The sequence below is a fragment of the Schistocerca americana genome, chromosome 2 (assembly GCF_021461395.2).
Source record: "Schistocerca americana isolate TAMUIC-IGC-003095 chromosome 2, iqSchAmer2.1, whole genome shotgun sequence".
Lineage (NCBI taxonomy): Eukaryota > Metazoa > Arthropoda > Insecta > Orthoptera > Acrididae > Schistocerca > Schistocerca americana.
In genome coordinates this window covers 395,294,101-395,315,048 of record NC_060120.1, presented here as the reverse complement: position 1 = coordinate 395,315,048, position 20,948 = coordinate 395,294,101, and the positions used below count along the sequence as shown (strand labels likewise).

General features: G+C 38.5%; 1 protein-coding gene across 2 annotated transcripts in view; it reads left to right on the top strand.

Moving 5' to 3' along the window:
- The window catches only part of LOC124593712, a 163,640-nt gene that overhangs the window by 81,698 nt on the left and 60,994 nt on the right, over positions 1-20,948 (top strand). For both annotated transcript variants that reach the window (XM_047132020.1, XM_047132021.1), the window contains exon 4: positions 17,887-20,408. In XM_047132020.1, the coding sequence (XP_046987976.1) occupies positions 17,887-20,408 (2,522 nt within the window). The remainder of the gene's footprint in view (positions 1-17,886; positions 20,409-20,948) is intronic.

Here is a 20,948-nt window from a genome sequence, read left to right as displayed (position 1 = left end):
AGGTAACTGGTAGAATACTTAACTTTAATTCACAATTGGTGTACATCGCTTTTGACGGTACATGTTATAACCTCAATATAAACTGGTAATGCTGCCTTGCTAGGTCGTAGCAAATGACGTAGCTGAAGGCTATGCTAACTATCGTCTCGGCAAATGAGAGCGTATTTGTCAGTGAACCTTTCCTAGCAAAGTCGGCTGTACAACTGGGGCAAGTGCTAGGAAGTCTCTCTAGACCTGCCGTGTGGCGATGCTCAGTCTACAATCACTGACAGTGGCGACACGCGGGTCCGACGTATACTAACGAACCGCGGCCGATTTAAAGGCTACCACCTAGCAAGTCTGGTGTCTGGCGGTGACACCACACTTATCCTCTGGTAATTCTGCTGTTACTTTTAATCAACGTTTATGCCCATTCTGCTGGACAACAGCATGTAGTACGAACTAAATTGGAGTTTTGAGTGATACTCTATCGAATACAACGTTTGTTACCGATCTGAGTGTCTGACATTTGGAAGTTTGTGTGTTAGAATAGGACAGTTAAGAGGTGAATGTAGATTAATGATAATAGGATAGTTTAGGAGGAAGAAACTGTTTCACGGAAAACAAAATTTGAAGTAACAAAGCAGTTTAGTGGGACTGCTGATTAACGTCACTCCATCACATTTGCAAAGAGTGCAAACTCCTGGAGCTTTAAATTTCATTACCGTATCAGTATTGTGTAATTCTTTTTCTTGCCACATTTTGAGGTCCACCAAAAACACAGCTTTTTGGTGTGGAATACTCACTGTTTTAAATGGTACACAGTCTCTTTCTTTATATTTGAACTTGGATGGTACATTAATAAGTATTAATTCATCTTTATTAAACACAGTTCATTGTATTTCTTCCCATTGATTTCTACTTGGTTATGTAGACTGTTATCTACCATCTTATGTAATTGCTCTGCTTCTGCCTTTTTCTATAGGTTGCCATTTAAATAATTTTAGTAGTGGTTCACCAATAAAATTTTTATCGACAACTTTGACAGGGGATAGTCATGTAGATGTATGCAGTAGTTTGCTGGTGATTACTTGAAACACTGGAGAAATCTAAGCCCAAGAAGTGGTATGTTACACACAATTGTCCCATCTCTTTCATAGCGTGCTCGTAAGTAGGGGAAATTTTGAAATAGTCACCTGTTTGACACTTTCCCACGCTAGAAATTCCTCAAAAAACTTGTATTCTGTGATCGAGTATCTTTTGGTTTCTCTATATCTGCAGAGTATTTTTTTCAAAGAGTTTATTGCAGTAGTTGTATTTGCTTGATTAATTGGGTATAGTTTTACATATTTTGACCAACATTCAACAATGACAAAAATATTAGTGACCTCTGCCCTATCTCTAGGCAGTTGGCCAAACAAAATCTGCTGCTGTTTGTTCATGTAAAGCTGTTGGTACAATTTATATGGTACACTCATTTTATCATCTTTACCCATTTGACACACTTCACATGTTCTCAATTCTTTTCTCACTTTTCTACATAGTTTTTTTTAAAATAATAAAAATTATTCATATGTTGGATACACTTATGTATTCAAAAATGTCCATATCCTTTATGAATAAGCCATATTAAATCATTTTCTAAGCTTGTGGAAGACATAACTTCCACTGAATTTTATTTTCTTTTAACCTCCTGTTGTTCACAGAGATTTTCCTTAAGGTTAACCTTCTTACTTCATCATTAGTGTAACTTAAAGCTAGAAAATTTATTGAGAAAATATCCCCTGGTCCTCCAGTTCTTGTCTTTTTTTCATGCCTAATCCCAGTTGTGAGAATGCACCTGGCACTTTATTTTGTGAATCTTTTATGTAGTTAATCTCTGATTCCCTGAAGCAACAATACCTGTAGCATTAATTGGCAGTGCAGCAACCTATTTTCCATAACGATGACCCTTATATGTGATTATTTTTGATCTCAAAATTAACTTTTGAAATTGTTTGTATGTTCCATACAATAAGTAACAATTCTTTCTCAGTTGCTGTGTAGTTGAGTTCATATTTATTTAAACTTCTACTCTTCTACTTCTTGTATGTTCTCCTGTCTTGGGGTCCCATTCTGAACTGTCAGCTACCTGATAACTAAATGTAAAATCTATTTTCTTAGAATCTTCCCACTTCTTTGGTAAAGATCGAGAGAACACTCTTAAAAAATGAGTTAGATGTACCACACCATCTGGTTTAAATTTAGTAAACTGCTTTTATTTTATTTCTTTAATTTATCCAATTACTCATTTGAAATTCCTCTGTTAAATCATTTGATACCCCCAGAACTAATGATAGTCATTTTATTTTGTAGTCTTTGCTGATTGCATTCTAAGGCTTGCCATAACCTGAGAAACTTATTAGGGTGTTTGACAGTATTTGTACCTTGAAGTATTAATAGTTCAGGTATTTATAGTTGAAGATTCTTCTGTTTCTTTCATCTTAGTATTTAAGTCTCTAAACCTGTTCAACTTCTTTCCGGACTAAGTCACATTACTTAATCATTTCTCTGTTTCTAGCTCCTTAGGTAAATTTGCTAAGGTTTCTTCTATTTTAGGAATTTTATCTACTTTTGTAGATACCTTATCTCCTTGCCTGTTTACATCTGAAACACGATTTTTTAAATTTTTCCCCTTGGGTTTTTCGTGTTGTAGAACTATTACACATTTTGTCTAGTTTATATAATGTCTCTGCTTGAGCTGTACTATTGTTTGACAATTCTTCTAATTTCTTCAATACTTCTGACATACTTCCATCTGTTTACCAAGTAGTAACCAGCGTACAATATAGACAAAATTATATATCCTTAATAACACATCAGTAATATGACTATTTGAACACCACTGTTCTCAACCAGTGAAATATGTTTCAGTAACTTTTTAAGCACTGTACTTCTAAAAAAGATTAAGTTCTGGGCTGTTTACAGTTCACCTAATAGATCATACTGCTAACTACCCCATACTACTGATGCATCATGCATGTGGGCAAAGCGATGTCGCGATGAGACGCTGTGCAATTCGTTCATAGTCAGCTGACTGACTGCTGCACTGTAGATCGAAGCTGCATTGTTGTTGCATTGGTTGCCCACTGCCGAGATGCTGTCGAATGTTGTTGCTGCACTTGTAGCCTGAAAATCAGCACTTGGAATTCTTCTATAGTATCGGTGTGATGCTTCTTGACTCACATGCCTGAACTATTTACTCAAACATATGAATATATCTTGCTGCTGGCCTCGTTGCTACAGTCAACAGTTTTCTTTTATCCAATTTCTTGTAACAATTTAAAACTTTTAGCATTTTACTAAATGAAAATTACTTCTTAAACATTTTAATTACTTTGGGCGACACTACATCATGTGCTTGCCTATATCTTCTTCACTGTTTACTTAGGTTTCTGTGGGCAACATCATATTTTCTTCCCTTACGTCTTGAAAATTATCATTATTTTCAATAAAGCTTTCTTCTTTTCACACCTTCTTATTCATGTCCTGCACTTACGGTGAAAAAATGGAATGTAACAGACAAGTTCTGTAGCTAGAGTAAGCCAAATAAAGTGCTGCCTTCCAAATGATCTGTCACCCTGATGCTATTTCTCAAAGTTTCTTGATATAGTGGATCTGCTATGCATTGCCACAAAATTGTGCTGTGTGACTTCTTCACCTTCTGCAGAGGGTCAAGAGCTGTAAGAGAACTCCAAATTATCCAAGTTACTAAATGTATAAATATATTTCAATAACTCTTGTGTATTTCGTATCCATAGTATAAGAATATTTACAACTGTAGTTGGACAGATCTCTTCAATTTGTAACTCTCATAAATCCTTACATATAATCATTTCTGTTCAAAATCTCAGAATAGAACAACATTTTTGTTGAACAGTGGAAACTCCATGTTGGAATATCAACAACATAGACATCTGCTATTCACAATAAAGTGCCTGGCATAGGATTCATGTAGCAACTTCTAGCTGTCTCTCTACTGTTCCACTCTCGAACAGCGCACAGGAAAAACGAGCACTTAAATTTTCCTATGTGAGCCCTGAATTCTCTTATTTTATTGTGATGATCATTTCTCCCTATGTGGGCGGGTGCCAGCAGAATGTTTTTGCAATCAGAGGAGAAAACTGGTGATTCAAATTTCATGAGGAGATCCTATTGCAACAAAAACACCTCTGCAATTTACGTATCATGTCTGTGGCACTATCTCCCCTATTTCATGATAATACAAAACAAAACAAAACAAGTCACCCTTCTTTGAACTTTTTCAATGTCATCTGTCAGTCCCACCTGATGCGGATCCCACACTGCACAGCAGTATTCCAGAATAGGGCAGACAAGTGTGGTGTAAGCAGTCTCTTTAGTAGACCTGTTGCACCTTCTGAGTGTTCTGCTAATGAATTGCAGTCTTTGGGTCTTTGGTTTGCTCTACCCACAACATTATCTATGTGATCATTCCAATTTAGGTTATTTATAATTGTAATCCCTATCTAAATCATTCTGCAATTTGTTTTGGTCATCTGATGACTTTACAAGACGGTAAATGACAGCATCATCTGCAAACAATCTAATACGGCTACTCAGATTGTCTCCTATGTCATTAATATCGAGCAGGAACAATAGAGGTCCTATAACAATTCGCTGGGCAATGCCAGATATTACTGCTTTTTTACTCAATGACTTTCTGTCTATTACTCCAAACAAGATAAAGAAAAGATAGATTGCTATTCATTGTAAAGATGACACATTGAATTCTGGACAGGCATGCACACCTGACCACCATCACCAGCAGCTTGTACTGGACACTGGTCCGAGCTGCCTGTGAATGAATGTTTGTGTGTGTTTTCTTTTCTGAAGAAGGTTTTGGCCAAAAGTTAATGTGTAAGTGTCTTTTCATTGTGCCTGTCTTCAACTCAACCTATCACCTTTACAGTGAGTAGCAATCTATCTTTTCCTTATTATTTTTGTTAAGCTTTCTTCAGCTATTCCTGGGCATTGTTGTTATTGGCAGCACCACTTGCTCTGTGCCTTCAAAGATATCACCAGACTGTGATGCCAAAGTGACCCCGCCACTGCAGGTGGAGATGCCCTATTGGCGTCGCATACATTAGACCACTACATGCAGAGCAGGAAGTTCTCTACTTATAAATTGTTGATGGTGTACAGCAGGCAGCCACAAATTGGTTGCATGACACAATCAATGATTTATTTTATATAACAGCCACAGTCTTCAACTAGGTCTACATATGACAAAATTGCATTGAGCTCACTACTTAAATACTACATAAAAAACATTTATAAGTGCTCATTTTTTGTCGGCTTGAAAGGAAGAGATGTAACATTTTGTTCCAAATCAACACTGTGTCACACTACATTTGCTATCATGTGTCTGATAAGTTTGAATTTGGTATCCTTGGTTGTATGCTTGTGTCATCAGAAAACCTTGATTTGGTCTCATACCACAAACATTTTTTTTAACCCACTTGTATCTTAAAATCATTCAGTAAGGAAAAGTGTGGATATGTGTAATTTGCAGCTAGTATACATGAAACAATCCCAGTACTTTATACCGGTGTATTCTAGGACTTTGTGTTTTGAAGTGGAGCTGAAAATTTGTTACTTACTTGATTTTCATTTGTTCCAAACAGGTATGATGTGTGATCAAATGTCTCTGGACACCCGTTGCTGTTCATTTCAAAGATTTCAGGCATACAGTTTATTGCATGTAACTCTTTTGCTACTGTTTGAGTGTCCTATTTTTGAGAAACTCTCTTCAGTATGTTTTGATTTGATAAAGGAATTTGTTTACATCCTTTATGAAGGATGATAAGTAATTACTACTAGATTGTTCAATGAGTTGGTCTAACACACCACCAACTCTCTAGTTCATGCGAAAGATACTTGCTCGATATCAGGTTGGGTTTTGAATTGTCAGTCCAGTAGATGCATCCGATTTTATTTGAACGATGATACAATGATGACTGCTTTTTAAATAGGTGCATCATCATACTAAATAGGAAAGATATATTTCTGATGTGTTGTTACAGTGTAAGATTCATGATATTGTTTAAAATGTTTTTATATATGTCTACATTCATTTAGCATTTGACCAAAACTATTATGAGCCTCAGCCAGGAAAAATAGCCACCCCCTCCCCCGTCCCCCCTACCACACCACAACCACCACCGAGTTTTGCAGTTGTCACAACATACTCAGGTAAATATCATTCACAATACATCCCTTAAGTCTCAATATGTTCTTCTGATCTGCCTATCATATACTGTGGCTCACCACTATACACCACCGTCTCAGGAGGAATGGTCAGTGTTAAGGAATATGACAGGAATAATCATTCTAAGAAAAAATGTGTACATTAAGAGCTAAGAGTAATTATCTTCAATACCGTGGAACAAATATCTTTTACAGGAAGCACTTTGCTTTCAATATTGTGAGAGAATGGACCAAAACAAGATAAAATGCCTATTGAACATGGGCTCTGAAGTGGGTGCCTTAAAAGCTATGAGCACATGTTCTTCATTACTGTGAAAAACATCTCTTGTACTGAACAAGTGCTGATAGCTGTTAAGGCACTCATTTTAGAGCCCATGTTCAGTAGATTTTTTTTCTTATTTTGGTTCATACTGTCTCATCCTAGAATATGGAAAGCAAAGACCTTGCAGTAGAAGAGATCTGTTTCACAATGTAAAAGATGGAGAAGTGCTCATAGCTCTTAAGGTATGTGTTTTAGAGCCTATGTGTACTAGACTTCTATACTTCGAACGATTGTTCCTGTCATTTGCCTGGGTATTGACTATTCTTCCAGGGACACACAGTACACAGTCTTCCTCTTGTGCACAACAGAAAGAATTAGCAATCCTGACGTTATCAGAAAATGGAGAAAGCGATGTTGAGCATATTCAGAAAAAATTTTTAAAAATGTTATGCAAAATCTTTTAATTGTCTCAATCGCAAACAACGTACTACATTATATTTTATAACTATTTTCAGTAGGTCACCTGAACATCCTCAAATCTGAAAGAACAACCAGAAACTAACTTAATAGTCTTCAGGAATGTACACATTTCAAGGTAAAATAACATACAAAAAGTAAGGACATACCAGTCATGGTAAAAACAATGAGTCAACATAAATACAGTGAGGTTAGGCTGCATCATCTGCATATCTTAGTACTAAATAAGGAAGAAAAAGCAGCTATTAGATGAATGTGAACCATAACCGAGGAGTCAAGCAGTATATTGCTCCCTCCTATGTATATCTCGCAAAGAGACCATGAGGATAAAATCAGAGAGATTAGAGCCCACACAGAGGCATACCGACAATCCTTCTTTCCACAAACAATACGAGACTGGAATAGAAGGGAGAACCGATAGAGGTACTCAAGGTACCCTCCGCCACACACCGTCAGGTGGCTTGCTTAATATGGATGTAGATGTAGATTTAGATCAGTTTTACAGCATTACAAAAATAGTGATGTAATAAACATGAAGGGTATACCATTGTCATACAAGAAACAGTTCAATAAAATGCTGGCAATACCAATGAGATAAAAAGAGAATTGATTATAAACCTGTAGGGATAAAAGAAACTAACAATTTCGTTACAAATAATGAAATAAATCATCATAAAAGTTTCACTAAGCAGAGCACATGAATAGTAGTCATAAAGAAAGATACATACCATGCTCTAAGGAGATTACTCGTGTGCTTGCTTCATGGCAGTTGGAGAACCATGGAAATTGAATCCTGTAACCTCTTTATAGATTCTGTAGTCAGTGGAAACTTTTTGTGGTGTTTGTCTGATATTAAATCTGATTTGTGGTATTTTGACTGTGACCTGAAGTGTATTTTTCTGCCTGATGGTTCATCATAAATAGAGAGAGATGTTTACTTTCTCCAACAATTACAACTTCAAAAAGATAATCATATGACACTATAACACATCAATGAGATGTCCAAATGATTTACTTCTGGTGCTGTAAAGATCAGAGAATCAAACCGCCTACGTACATAGCCTCAGATGAAGTTTTTGGAAGAAGGGGGGGGGGGGGGGGGGGGGGGGGGAATAGTGGCAGTAAAATAAGCTTAGGCCGTGGCCTAAATTCCAAAAACCACATCGCACCAAAGAAGTAAAAATCTACAATAAATCATCCATTGTGTTAGTTAATGTGAACTCAGTGCCATGCTGCCAAGTTGTTGTTTCTGCTTTATGCACATTTTTATAACTGACTCAGTCATCATCTTTAGCTGGTGCAAGTTTTGCTGTTAAGTGTACTTTTTTTTTTCTCCCCGTTTTGTCGTAAGGCAATGGAAAATGCAGGATAGAATGTAACAATATTATGGATAGGAAAGTTGTCACTCACTACATAACGGAGATTCTGAGTCACAGATAGGCACTACAAAGAAACTGTCACAAATAGAGCTTTTGGCTAGTAAGGCCTTTGTCAAATACACACACACACACACACACACACACACACACACACACACACACAAATGCAATTCACACACATGACTGCAGTCTCAGGCAACTGAAGCCACACTGTGAGCAGCAGCACCAGTGCATGATGGGAGTGGCAACTGGGTGGGGTCAAGAGGAGACTGGGGCAGGGAGGAGGAGGGCTAATGGGGTAGGGATGGTGGACAGTGAAGTGCTGCTGGGGAGAGCACAGGGATGAGGTGGAGAGAAAGTAGGGCAGCTATGTGCAGTCGGGAGATTATATGGAGGGCAGAGGAGAGGTGGGGAGGGGGTAACAGAAAAGGAGAGAAGTAAAAAGACTGAGTGTGATGATGGAATGAGGGCTGTGTAGTGCTAGATTGGGAACAGGGAAGGGGCTAGATGGGTGAGGATAGTTACCAATGAAGGTTGAGGCCAGGAGGGTTACAGGAACATAGGATATATTGCAGGGAAAGTTCCCACCTGCACAACTCAGAAATGCTGGTGGTTGTGGGAAGGAACCATATGGCACAGACTGTGAAGCAGTGATCGAAATGAAGGATATAATGTTTGGCAGCTTGTTCAGCAACAGGATGGTACACTTGTTTCTCGGTCATAGTTTGTCGGTGGCCATTCATGCGGACAGACAGCTTGTTGGTTGTCATGCTCACATAGAATGCAGCACAGTGGTTGCAGCTTAGCTTGTGGATCACCTGACTGGTTTCACAGGTAGCCTTGCCTTTGATGGATTAGATGATGTTTGTGACGGGACTGGAGTAGGTGGTGGTGGGGGATGTATGGGAAGGTGTTGCATCTATGTCTGTTACAGGGATATGAGCCATGAGGCAAGGAGTTGGGAGCAGGGGTTACGTAGAGATGGACAAGTGTATTGTATAGGTTCAGTGGATGACAGAATACCACTGTCAGAGGGGTGGGAAGGATAGTGGGCAGGACATTTCTCATTTCAGGGCATGAAGACAGGTAGTCAAAACACTGACGGAGAATGTAAGTCAGTTGCTCCAGTCCTGGGCGGGTACTGAGTTACAAGGACAATTCTCCTCTGTAGCCAGACGGCGGGACTTTAGGAGGTGGTGGGAGATGGGAAAGATAAGGCACGGGAGATCTGTTTTTGTACATGGTTGAGAGGATAATTATGGTCTGTGAAGACTTCAGTGAAACCCACAGAATATTTTGAGAGGGCTGCTCGTCACTGCAGATGCAACGACCACGAGTGGCTAGGCTGTATGGAAAGCTTGGTATGGAGTGGGTGGCAGCTGTCGAAGTAGAAGTATTGCTGTTGGTTAGTGGGTTTGATATGGACAGAGGTACTGATGTAGCCATCTTTGAAGTGGAGGTCAACATCTAGGAAAGTGGCATTTTGGGTTGAGTATGACCAGATGAAGCAAATGGGGGAAAAGTTGTTGAGCTTATGGAAGAATGTGGATATGGTGTCCTCACCCTCAATCCAGATCACCAAGATTTCATCAGTGTATTTGAACCAGGTGAAGGGTTTAGTATTCTGGGTTGAACAGATTGGCATAGGATGGTGCTATGTGGACGCCCATAGCTGTACCCCGGATTTGTTTGTAGGTAATGCCTTCAAAGGAGAACTAATTGTGGGTGAGGATATAGTTGGTCGTGGTGACTAGGAAGGAAGTTGTTGGTTTGTAATCCATCGAGTGTCAGGAAAGGTGGTGTTCAGTAGTGGTAATGCCATGGATATTAGGGATGTTAATGTAAAGGGGTGTGGCATCAATAGTGATGAGCAAGGTACCGGGGCTTCTGAGTTGTGCAGGTGGGAACTTTCCCTGCAATGTATCGTATGTTCCTGTAACCCTCCTGGCCTCAACCTTCATTAGTAACTGTCCTCACCCATCCAGCCCCTTCCCTGTTCCCATTCCAGCAGTACACAGCCCTCATTCCACCATCACACCCAGTCTTTTTACTTATCTCATTTTCTACAATCCCCCCCCCCCCACACACACACACCTCTCCACTGCCCTCCATCTAACATCCCAACTGCACATAGCTGCCCTACTCTCTCTCCACCTCGTCCCTGCACTCTCCTCAGCAGCACTTCAGTGTCTGCCACCCCTAACCTATTATCCTTTCCCCTCCCTGCCCCAGTCTCCTCTTTACCCCCACCCATTCGCCACTCCCATCATGCACTGGTCCTGTTGCCGCACCATGGCTTCAGTTGCCTGAGACTGCAGTTGTGTGCGTGAACTGCATTTGTGTGTGTGTGTGTGTGTGTGTGTGTGTGTGTGTGTGTGGTGTGTTTCTGTGTCTGTCTGTATGTTTTTGACGAATGCCTTACTGGCCGATATTTCTGACGATCGTTTTGTTGTGCCTATGTGCAACTCAGCATCTCCGCTATATGGTGAGTTGCAACTTTCCTTTCCATAATACATATTGTAAACTGATATTAGACAGTTCAAAATGAGGATAGTGTTGTATTTAATAATTAAGCAAACTAAGTGAAATTAAGTAGGTAAATTTATTGAAGGTATTTTTATTCTGTCTTTGCAACTACAAGAAAATGCCTGTTTTTGTCTCCAAATGCTTTTAGTTTTATTGAAATAAAACATCATCAGTAGTCTGCAATGAATGATATTTATATAATTGGTTTTCTTTCGATATACTAAAACAGTTAGTCACAGAAGACGTTGATTTTATATACGGTATTTCATGCTCACATCAGGAAACGCCGTCTGCTTGCATGCTTTTTTTTTATACCTTTTTTTAGCACTGTTGATCCAGATCTAATCCCATGTTGCTTCAAGCAAGAACCAAGCATGAAATATCTTAGGTAAAATTGTCATCATTTGTAACAAAGTCTTTCCATCTAGAAAGAAATCCAATTTGTAAATGTCTCTCATTGCAAATCGTAATGTTTTATTTCAATAAAACAAAACATGTTTGATGACAAAAACATGCATTTTCATGTAGTTGCAAAGACAGAATTAAAATACCATCAATAAGTATTATGAATCCACTATGGGCAATATTGCCACACAAATTGAGAAAGTAGGTAGTTATTCTCATAATCGTAAGTTTATCAGTTACAGTTACAGTAATACATAGTATCAGAAAAATAGATGCAAGCAGAGTTCACAATCTGCAGCATTGTTACCAGAGCTGATTTGGATACTCTGATTGTGAACTGAGTGAAGGGTGTCAACTAATGGCCTCATTGACTCTGTGATGGTCTTGACTGCAATTTTTTGGACCTGCATTATTGGGTGGAGAATTACGGGACTCCCCTTACAGGTCAGGGGCATGCTACACAAAGGAAGCAGTTAATCAGGTAGCAGAGTACTTGTGGGGTGTGCATGGTGGACTCACCAGTCTACACACAGATAGCAAAATCGGACTGCTTTCAGAATAAAGACACTTCGAATGTCAAAATTTTATCGGTAAGGTGTTGAAGTATTTGCATCATAGTTCCTAAATTTACTACACTTTAGGAAGTTTATAACACTGAAATTATTCTCAGGACCGAGATATAGCTGAAACCTGAAGTAGAATACCCTGAAATATTTAGGAAGTCATGGAGCATAGATAGGAAAGACACATAAACTCCATAGAAAGGGGGGGGATTGCCTATCACAGACTGGGATGTCTATGGATTAATTTCAGGGGAGTATGGACAGGCAGTCTTGTGGAGGCCTTTTAAACATGTTTTCTGAAAACTGACTTGAGCTTCTAGTTCAACAGCCCAGATGAAATAGAAATATTTTAGACCTTGTATCTACAAACAGATGTGATCTTATAGACGTTCTCAGTATAGAGACAGGGAGCAGTGATCATGATGTCATCATAGCGACGGTGTTTACTGAAGTTAATAAATCAACCAAGAAGGCTAGGACATTACTTTTGCTAGCAAGAACAGACAAGCAGTCGTTAGCATCCCACTTAGACAGTGAATGTACATCATTTAGTCCGATGGATGTAGAGGAATTATTGACAGAGTTTAAATGGATTGTAAATTGTAAGCTGGAGAAGTATGTGTTGAGTAAGGGGATTAAGGATGGAGAAGACTGACAGTGGTTTAATAACAAAATTCAGAAAATTCTGAGAAACCAAAGACTTCAGCACTCTTGGTTCAAAAGAGAACATGCAGGTGATGACAGGGAAATGTTAGTAGAAATTTGTGTGTCTGTTAAAAGATCAATGTGAGAAGCATACAACAACTACCATTATTATACTATAGTGAAAGATCTTACCAAGAACTCAACATAAACCTGCTCCTATGTAAAATCGCTAAGTGGGTCAAAGGATTCCATCCACTTACTCATTGACTAGTCTGATGAGGCAGTAGGAGATAGCAAAAGGAAAGCTGAACTTTTAAATTTCACATCTAAGAAATCATTCATACAGGATTATTGTACAGATATACTGTCATTTGACCATTGCACAGGCTGCAGTGTGGAGGACAAAGTAATGGGCATCCCTGATGTAGAGAAGCAACTGAAAGATCTGAAAATAAATACTCACCAGGTCAAGATGGTATCAGAGTTTGGTTTTACAAAGATACTCTGCAGGATTGGCCCCTTACTTAACTTGCAGATATCGTGAATCTGTTACCCAGCTCAAATACTCAGGTGACTGAAAAAAAGTGCAGGTGACTCCTGTATATAAGAAGGGTAAAAGAACAGACCCGCAAAATTACAGACAAATATCCTTAACATTGGTTAGCTGCAGAATTCTTGAACATATTCTTACAAGGAAAACTCACCATCGCTCCACCATCAGATTTAGTGGTAAGATGGCTCAGTGGATACCCGGTCAAAAACTGAACACAAATTGAGCATGAAAACATGGAAGAAGGTGTACTGAACTGTGAAAAAAAGCAAAATAAAAGCATCGAATGGTCAAAGGATAAGAAGTGCAATATAGAGCAGCCTGAAATAGCAACAGTGTCGTGGTTAAGTGGTCACGGCGTTGGACTGCCATGCTGTTGAGTCATGTTTATTTATTTTTATTTTTTCGCAAAATTGTGAGTTGTCCGTCTGGTCATTGAAATGTCTGTTCTTTTTCTGTAGTACTGACAGTTGTCATATTATTCACTGGTTATAGAACATAAGTCAAGTGGTAAGAATACATTACCATCGCAAGTAAATGTGATGGATAGTGACGGCAGGCAAGATACCACATATATGAATAAGATGTCCAAAAGAACAGACACCATTGGTGATCTTGCAGCTCTCGAAGAATGAAATTACAGTGAAATCCAGACGATAGTAGCAGCTTACAGGCGTTGATAAATCTCAATGGGGACAGTTGAAAATGTGTGCCCTGGCCGGGACCATATTCATACAGATGAGGCTTACTGGCATGAGGAGTTTTGAGCATGGCTCACCCACAGGGCAGTCTAGCACCGTGACCACTTCACCGCTGCACCGTTGCTCTTTTAGGCTACTCTTTATTGCACTTCTTGTCCTTTGATACTCACTATTTCTTTCTTTTTTTTTCCACAGTTCAGTATTCCTTCTTCCTATCTTCATGCTTAATCTGTGTTCAGGTTTTGACAGGCTGTCTACTAGGCCCTCTTACCACTAAATCTGATGGGGTGATGATGATAATTAGTGTTTTAGGGCACACAACAACGAGGTTATTGGCGCCCGCTAAATCTGATGGGGGTGCGATGGGGAGTTTCCTTTGTCAGTTCGAATATAATAAATTACCGCGAAACGAAAAAGCTTCTGTCCACAAATCAGCATGGTTTTATAAAGCATCACTCATGAGAAACTCATCTTGCCCTTTTCTCACGTGATAACCTGCAAACTATAGATGAAGGGTGGCAGCCAATTCCAAATGTGTAGATTCCTAAAAAGTATTTGACGTGGTGCCCCAAAGTAGACTGTTAACAAAAGTACGAGCATATGGAATAGATTGCCAGATATGTGAGTTGCTGAAAGCCTTCTTAAGTAATAGAACGTAGTAAATTGTCTTCGGTGGTAAGTATTCATCAGAGAGAGTGTCATTGGGAGTGCCTCAGGGAAGTGTGACAGGACTGCTCCTTTTCTTTACATACATATACAATCTGGCAGACAGGATGAGTAGCAGTCTGCAGCTGTTTGATGATGATGCTGTGGTATATGGGAAGTTGTCATTGTTGAGTGACTGTAGTAGGATACAGGATAAGTCGGATGAATGGCAGCTTGCTCTAAATATAGAAAAATGTAAGTTAATGCAGATAGGTATAAAAAAAAAAATCCTATAATGTTGAAATACAGCATTGGTTCTATGCTTCCTGATACAGCCACATTAATTAAGTATCTAATGTAATTTGATAGATAAAAAATATCTGCTCACCAAGTGGTGGCGGGAGGAGAAAAAACACACACACACACACACACACACACACACACACACACGCAATGCCCATTCATCTTAACTTACATATATGTAAGTTAAGATGAATGGTCATAGGTCATAGGCAGAGGATGTATGCCAGCAACACACAATATCCTGTTGCAGAGCATGCTCTACAACATGACAGTCATGACGTCGGTGTGTATGTTACCACACGTTCCATCTAGATTCTTCCCCGAGACAGCAGTTTCACAGAACTCTGCTGGTGGGAACTAGTGCTCCAACATATCCTTGGTTCTCGCCACCCACCTGGCCTCAATTAACTTTAATTTCTTCCATCTCAGCATTCCTTCACAGTAACTACATCGTTTTTGCTTTCTACGTCTTTCATTTTCTGTCATGTCTGTTTTGCACTTAGCTTTTCATTCTTATTAACTCATGCATGATGCTTTAGCAATAATCTCTGTCTTGCATATTACCATTTCTTCCACCTTTAAGGTTTTCAAATCTTGTCTGGTGCAGTCCCCAACAATCAGTCCTTTCTCCTCATCTTGTCTGGTAAGTCTCCACTGTCCCAGAGTTCTGGCTGACTTTTCTGAAATCTATCCCTTTTCCCTTAATCTCTCTTTTCCTTCACGCCTCTGCCGTTCCATTCACCTCTTCTCCCGGAAGAGGGAGCCACTGGTTCCAAAAGCTTGCATACACAAAACCTATTTTTATATGTGTTTTCCTCTGCCACTGCTTGGTGAGTAGATTTTTTTTATCCATCCAATTACTGATTGTCAAAAACTGATTATTTTGAGTAAATATCTAGGCATAACTTTGCAAAGTGATAGAAAATGGAACAAACATGTACAGATTGTAGTAGAGAAGGCAGATGGTCGATTTTTGTTTATTGGGAGAATTTTGGGAAAGTGTAGCTAATCTATAAAGGAGACAGCATATAGAACACTTATATGACCCGTTCTCGAGTATTCCTGGTGAGTGGGACACCCACCAGATCAGATTAATTTAAGACATCGAAGCAGTTCAGAGACAAACTGCTAGATTAGTTACCGGTAGGTTTGATCAACGAGCAAGTATTATGGAGAATTAGGACTTGTATGGAGGCCTGTAGGCAGTCCTTTTTCTGTTGCTGTACGTGCGAGTGGAACAGCAAAGGAAATGACTAGTAGTGATACAAGATACCACCTGCCACGCACTGTATGATGTTTTGTGCAGTGTTTATGTATATGTAGAAATTAAAATTGGGTGTCTATTCTTAAAATCAATTTAAATTAACATTTATTTCACACATTTGAAAATTATTTTTCAGAATAGAAATAGCACTTTATTAGAAGTCCCTTTAGTTTTATTTTAAATATTGGATATGTTCCAATTTTTGTTTCCTCTGGTAATTTATTGTGTAGTATGACACTAATTATGCTCTTCTGATAAGATGTTGTTCTGGAATATGTTTAGTGTATATTTTATTTCCCTCTGGTACAATAGTTTCGTACGTTTTCAGAATAGTTTGCCCATTTTCAAGAGGTAGTCTCTGGTGAACAAGATAGTTTCATAAATTAATAAGCATGGAACACTCAGAACATCCAGCTCAATAAAGCAAAATTTACAGGACTCCACCTCTCTCTCTCTCTCTCTCTCTCTCTCTCTCTCTCTCTCTCTCTCTCTCTCTCTCTCTTCTTTTTTTTTTTTTTTTTTTTTTTTTTTTTTTTTTTTTTTTTTTTTTTTTTTTTTTTTTTTCCCCCCCCCCCCCCCAGGCCACAAATTTTTCTTAGAGCTCGATGTTGAATTCTAAAGACAATTATATGATGAGCTGCATGTCCCCAGAAAATGATCCAATATTTGAGCAGTGAGTGAAACTATGCTAGTATGTCTGCAGTACTAATGTTTTGCTTGTTGTAGACTTTCCTGTTCTTAGCCCGTACCAAATGGATGAGACTTTCTTAGACAAGTTCTTTATATGTGTGTACCATTTTAAGTCTTACTGAACTCACAGACCAAAAAAATTTCTCACACTTGTATTTTATGTTGGATCATTATGGAATCTTGCTTGAATAGACATTTGACTAGATAGTGGAAATAAAGTTGACATACACAGCTTTTTTAGTATTTACAATGAATGTGTTTTTGGTGAATCACTCTGAAAGTTGTGCCATAGAACTATCTGGTGTTGATCGCAAGGTTTCTGGGCTGGACCCATTGAGCAGTATGATGGTGTTATTGGCAAATAGGATAGTTCTTTGAAGAGTTATGTAGTCAACAAAATTTTTCACATAGATGAAGAAGAATGGCAGTCCTATGCTTAAGCCCTGAGGTACACCATATTTTATTGTTTATTCGCTGGAAAGGGAAAGTGTTGTTTCTAATTTATTTCAAAGTGTTGAACTCATGCTGAAGTGTTACCTACTGCCTGCAATTTGTTGGGTATGAATTCAACCAGCTATGTGTTACACCTGTTACTCCATTTCTTTCTAATTTTTCAAGCAGAGTTTTATGGCTGAGGACATTGATGGCTTGTGAAAGGTCTAGAATCTAAGAATTCAAATATTTCTGTCTGTGTAGATTTAAGACTTTCTAGAAGTCACTGCATTAACTCCAACCAGACTGTGAACTATTGTTGGTCTCATGCCACTATTTATAGCCAATTGTGAGTTCAACTTTTGATGCGCACTACGCTCTTAGATGAGTGTAGTGGGCATTCGAATCAAACTCACAGTCTAGTTGGAATCCAGGCAGAAAATACACATAACAGCACAACTCACAGTACCTGAAGATGATGAGTGATTCAGTTATCAGTATATTTTGCATAAAATGGAAACAACATCTCGGCTAAACACTAAGAAATACATCACTGAAATAGTTCTCATTTTTGTCAAACAGTGTTGTCTTTTATTGTATACGCCTTAAATACTTATCCGGAACATATTTCTGAATTTGTTTATGATGATTGAACTTATAGCTGCAAAGGCTTGAACTTATAGCTGTTAACTTGATATCTGTAAGTCACAATTTACAGTTTTTTATCATTCTTGTATATCAGACATTTTGTGGTATTCCTCAGCATATTAAGATATATTCCTTTCTTTTTCATTTCAGAGTAATCTGCTGCTACTGCATAACAATGTTGGTCTGAGTGTGCAGCAAGGCTATAACACACTCTTAGGACAAAGGACAGGTTGTACACTGAATTGTTATAGAGTGTTCTCTCACTTAGCACGCCAAGGATTTCGGCTTAAACGTCATGACGGACCGCTTTTCGTTCTCACAGACTACGAACGACGTATAGGTCTACAGAGTTATCTTTATCCCAGTAAGCGTAGCACTGTGAGCACGCAAGAGCAGCATAATGATCAAAATGGAGATTCCACAAATGCTGAGTTCCATGAAAACACTATTAGACAAATCACTATGTCATTTGAAGGAAATGATGTTGAGATAGATACAAACCACATTAAAAAACAACATGCAGATATTTTATCAGAGAGCCATGTAAAAACTGAAACCATAATCCCACAGGTTTCTGAAGAAAAATCTACAGGTGATGATGTAATATGTAATATTGTTAAAAATGAAGATAGTGAGCTTCAAACAGCTCGTGGATTTGGATTTTACACAAATAACACAGTATCAGACAGTACAGGAGTTTCACCTGGTGTATCTGAGACTAATTTTAAAACTGAGAAGCAACAGCTAAGCAGTCCAAATTCTAAAGGTGACTTCTCAGAGTCACACCAGAGAATTAAAAATAGTTCTGAAGTGTTTATTAGCAAAAAATCTGGTAATGGTAGATTGGTTGAAGACAATATTCATAACATCAAACATGAACAAAGTACTGTTGATTTTTCACATGTAGCAGTAAATAATGAAGAAAATCATCATGAAAATAATGTTGTCATATGTGACATCGAAATGAAGGTAGAAAATGATTTGCAGGAGGATGTTGTAAAGCCCAGAGAGAGAATTAGTTCAGGATCTACATCAACAGAGAGGCCATCAAAAGACATAATAAAAAAAGAGACTATTCATACAGAGCGAAACTGTGATATTTCAGAAGACAGAATGGACTCACCCAGCATTATTGAATCAGTAGAGGAAGTACATGAAGTAGACAAACATTTAAACACTAGAGAGCCACAAATCACACAGGAATCACATGAGTTAATAAAAAAGGAAGATGTAAAAATATCACATGAGGTATGTCTAATTAGTGACAGTAGTGTATCGGGGTTCAGTGATATCATTGTTGACCTTGAGGAACAAGAACAGAACAAAAATTATGGCAAAACATGCCAACCCCCTCTTGTGAATTTAGTGAATTATCATGAAAACAAATTGTCTAGTTTTCAAAGAAAAATGAGAACTCCTCAAGAAGTAGTTATCGTGGATGAATTGCCAGTGTCACCAAGACCGAAAAAGAATTTAAGACAACCGTGTACTTCTAATAATTCTTTGAAGTGTGAGGTAGACATTACTGACATTAATTCAAAAAAAGATAGTATAGCCTTAAGGACATTGAATCGGAAGACTGCTGAGGGCCAGAAGTCTTTCGTTAAGAATTCTCTGAAATGTGAAATAGACATAACCGATGTTAGTTCAGCAGAAGAAAGCATAGCCGTCTGTCCGGACATCACTAGTAATAAAGAAGGGAATGATGATATTTTATGTGTGGATCACAAACACAAATCAAAAAGGAAACGTCGTATTTCTCAAAGGAAATCATCTGTAAAGAGTGAAAAATCGTATGTAGTTGATGTTGAAACTGATACTCTTATGCATTCAGATGATAAATTGGTTCCAAGAAAGGTAGCTAAGCGTGAAAAGCAAAAAGAAATGGGTGAAATAATAGTTGTCGATGATATCGACACCCAGTGTGAGAATGATGAAGCAGTTGTGTTGAAAGATGATGACCTGGAATTAGAATTGACCAGATTTTATGAAGAAATAACTCTCATTGATCTAACAGGTGAAGATTCCAGGACAAAAACTAGAACTGAAATTTTGGATATGTTTCCTAATTTTGCTGGTGTGAAGATTGCTACTGTTAGAGTTCCTCCATCTGATCTTTTACCAGAGAATGTGACACCGTCACAGGAGGAATATCAAATTGACCTGCAAAACCTACTCTCTGACCGGCCAGATTGGATTGTGCGCAGACGCCCACATAGAGGTAGAGATGCTCACCAACGATTTAGGCCCAGGAGGGGGTATTTCCGACGCCAGCAATATCGAGGATCACCTCACCATCATATGGCTGATGAGAGGCATTACACTGATCCACAGGTAATATCAGAAGAATTTTCTCATAATGTTCGGATGGACTATGATGGGCAGTCGGTTTCTCGGAACTACTCTAATCCATACAACCATCCGGCACAAGAAAATATGCCTTTTGCTGTAATTGATACTTCTGGAGATTTCTCACATGTAAGAAGGTTTGAACACCAACAAAGATTTTTTCAAGCACGATCAAACAAACCATGGTATGAAAACACTTGGAACACAGGTCCACAAAGTGATGCCTTTATGCAGCATAGTGATTCACCTTCAGCTTCTCCTCAACATTATGAGCTTATGAATGTTGATAACAGATTTTCAGGACACCGGCACAATCAACAAAGGTTTGTATGTTTGATGTGTTTCAGCAGGTTTTTTTCCAATTTTTTGATAATACTCTTACTAGGTTATGTTATTTGCGTAATTTCTTGACTGTAAAATGATTCATTGTCAGAACTGGATGCTAATTTGCAACTATGTCATTTCACCTTAATGGTTATGATTTAGATGTTGTACTAAAACAGAATGTGTAGAAGCTGTTTCAGTCTGGCAGGAAGTTTCAAATAAGCACATGTTCCACTGCAGAATGAAAATTAATTCTGGTAACAATCTTATGGGCTGCATCGGAGCCATTTCTATGCAATATCCTTTCTTCCAGGAGTCCTAGACCGGCATCATATGTAGGAGAACTTCAGTGAAGTTTGGAAGGTTGGAGAAGAGGTACTGGTGTAAACGAAGCTGTGAGTGCAGGTCATGACTCATGCTTGTATAGCTCATTTGGTAGAGTACTGGCCGGTGAAAGGTCCCAGGTTTTAACACTGATCTGATAAACAATTTTAACCCCCCTGTAAGTTCCAAAGGAATGCGGATACTGCTGAAGATTA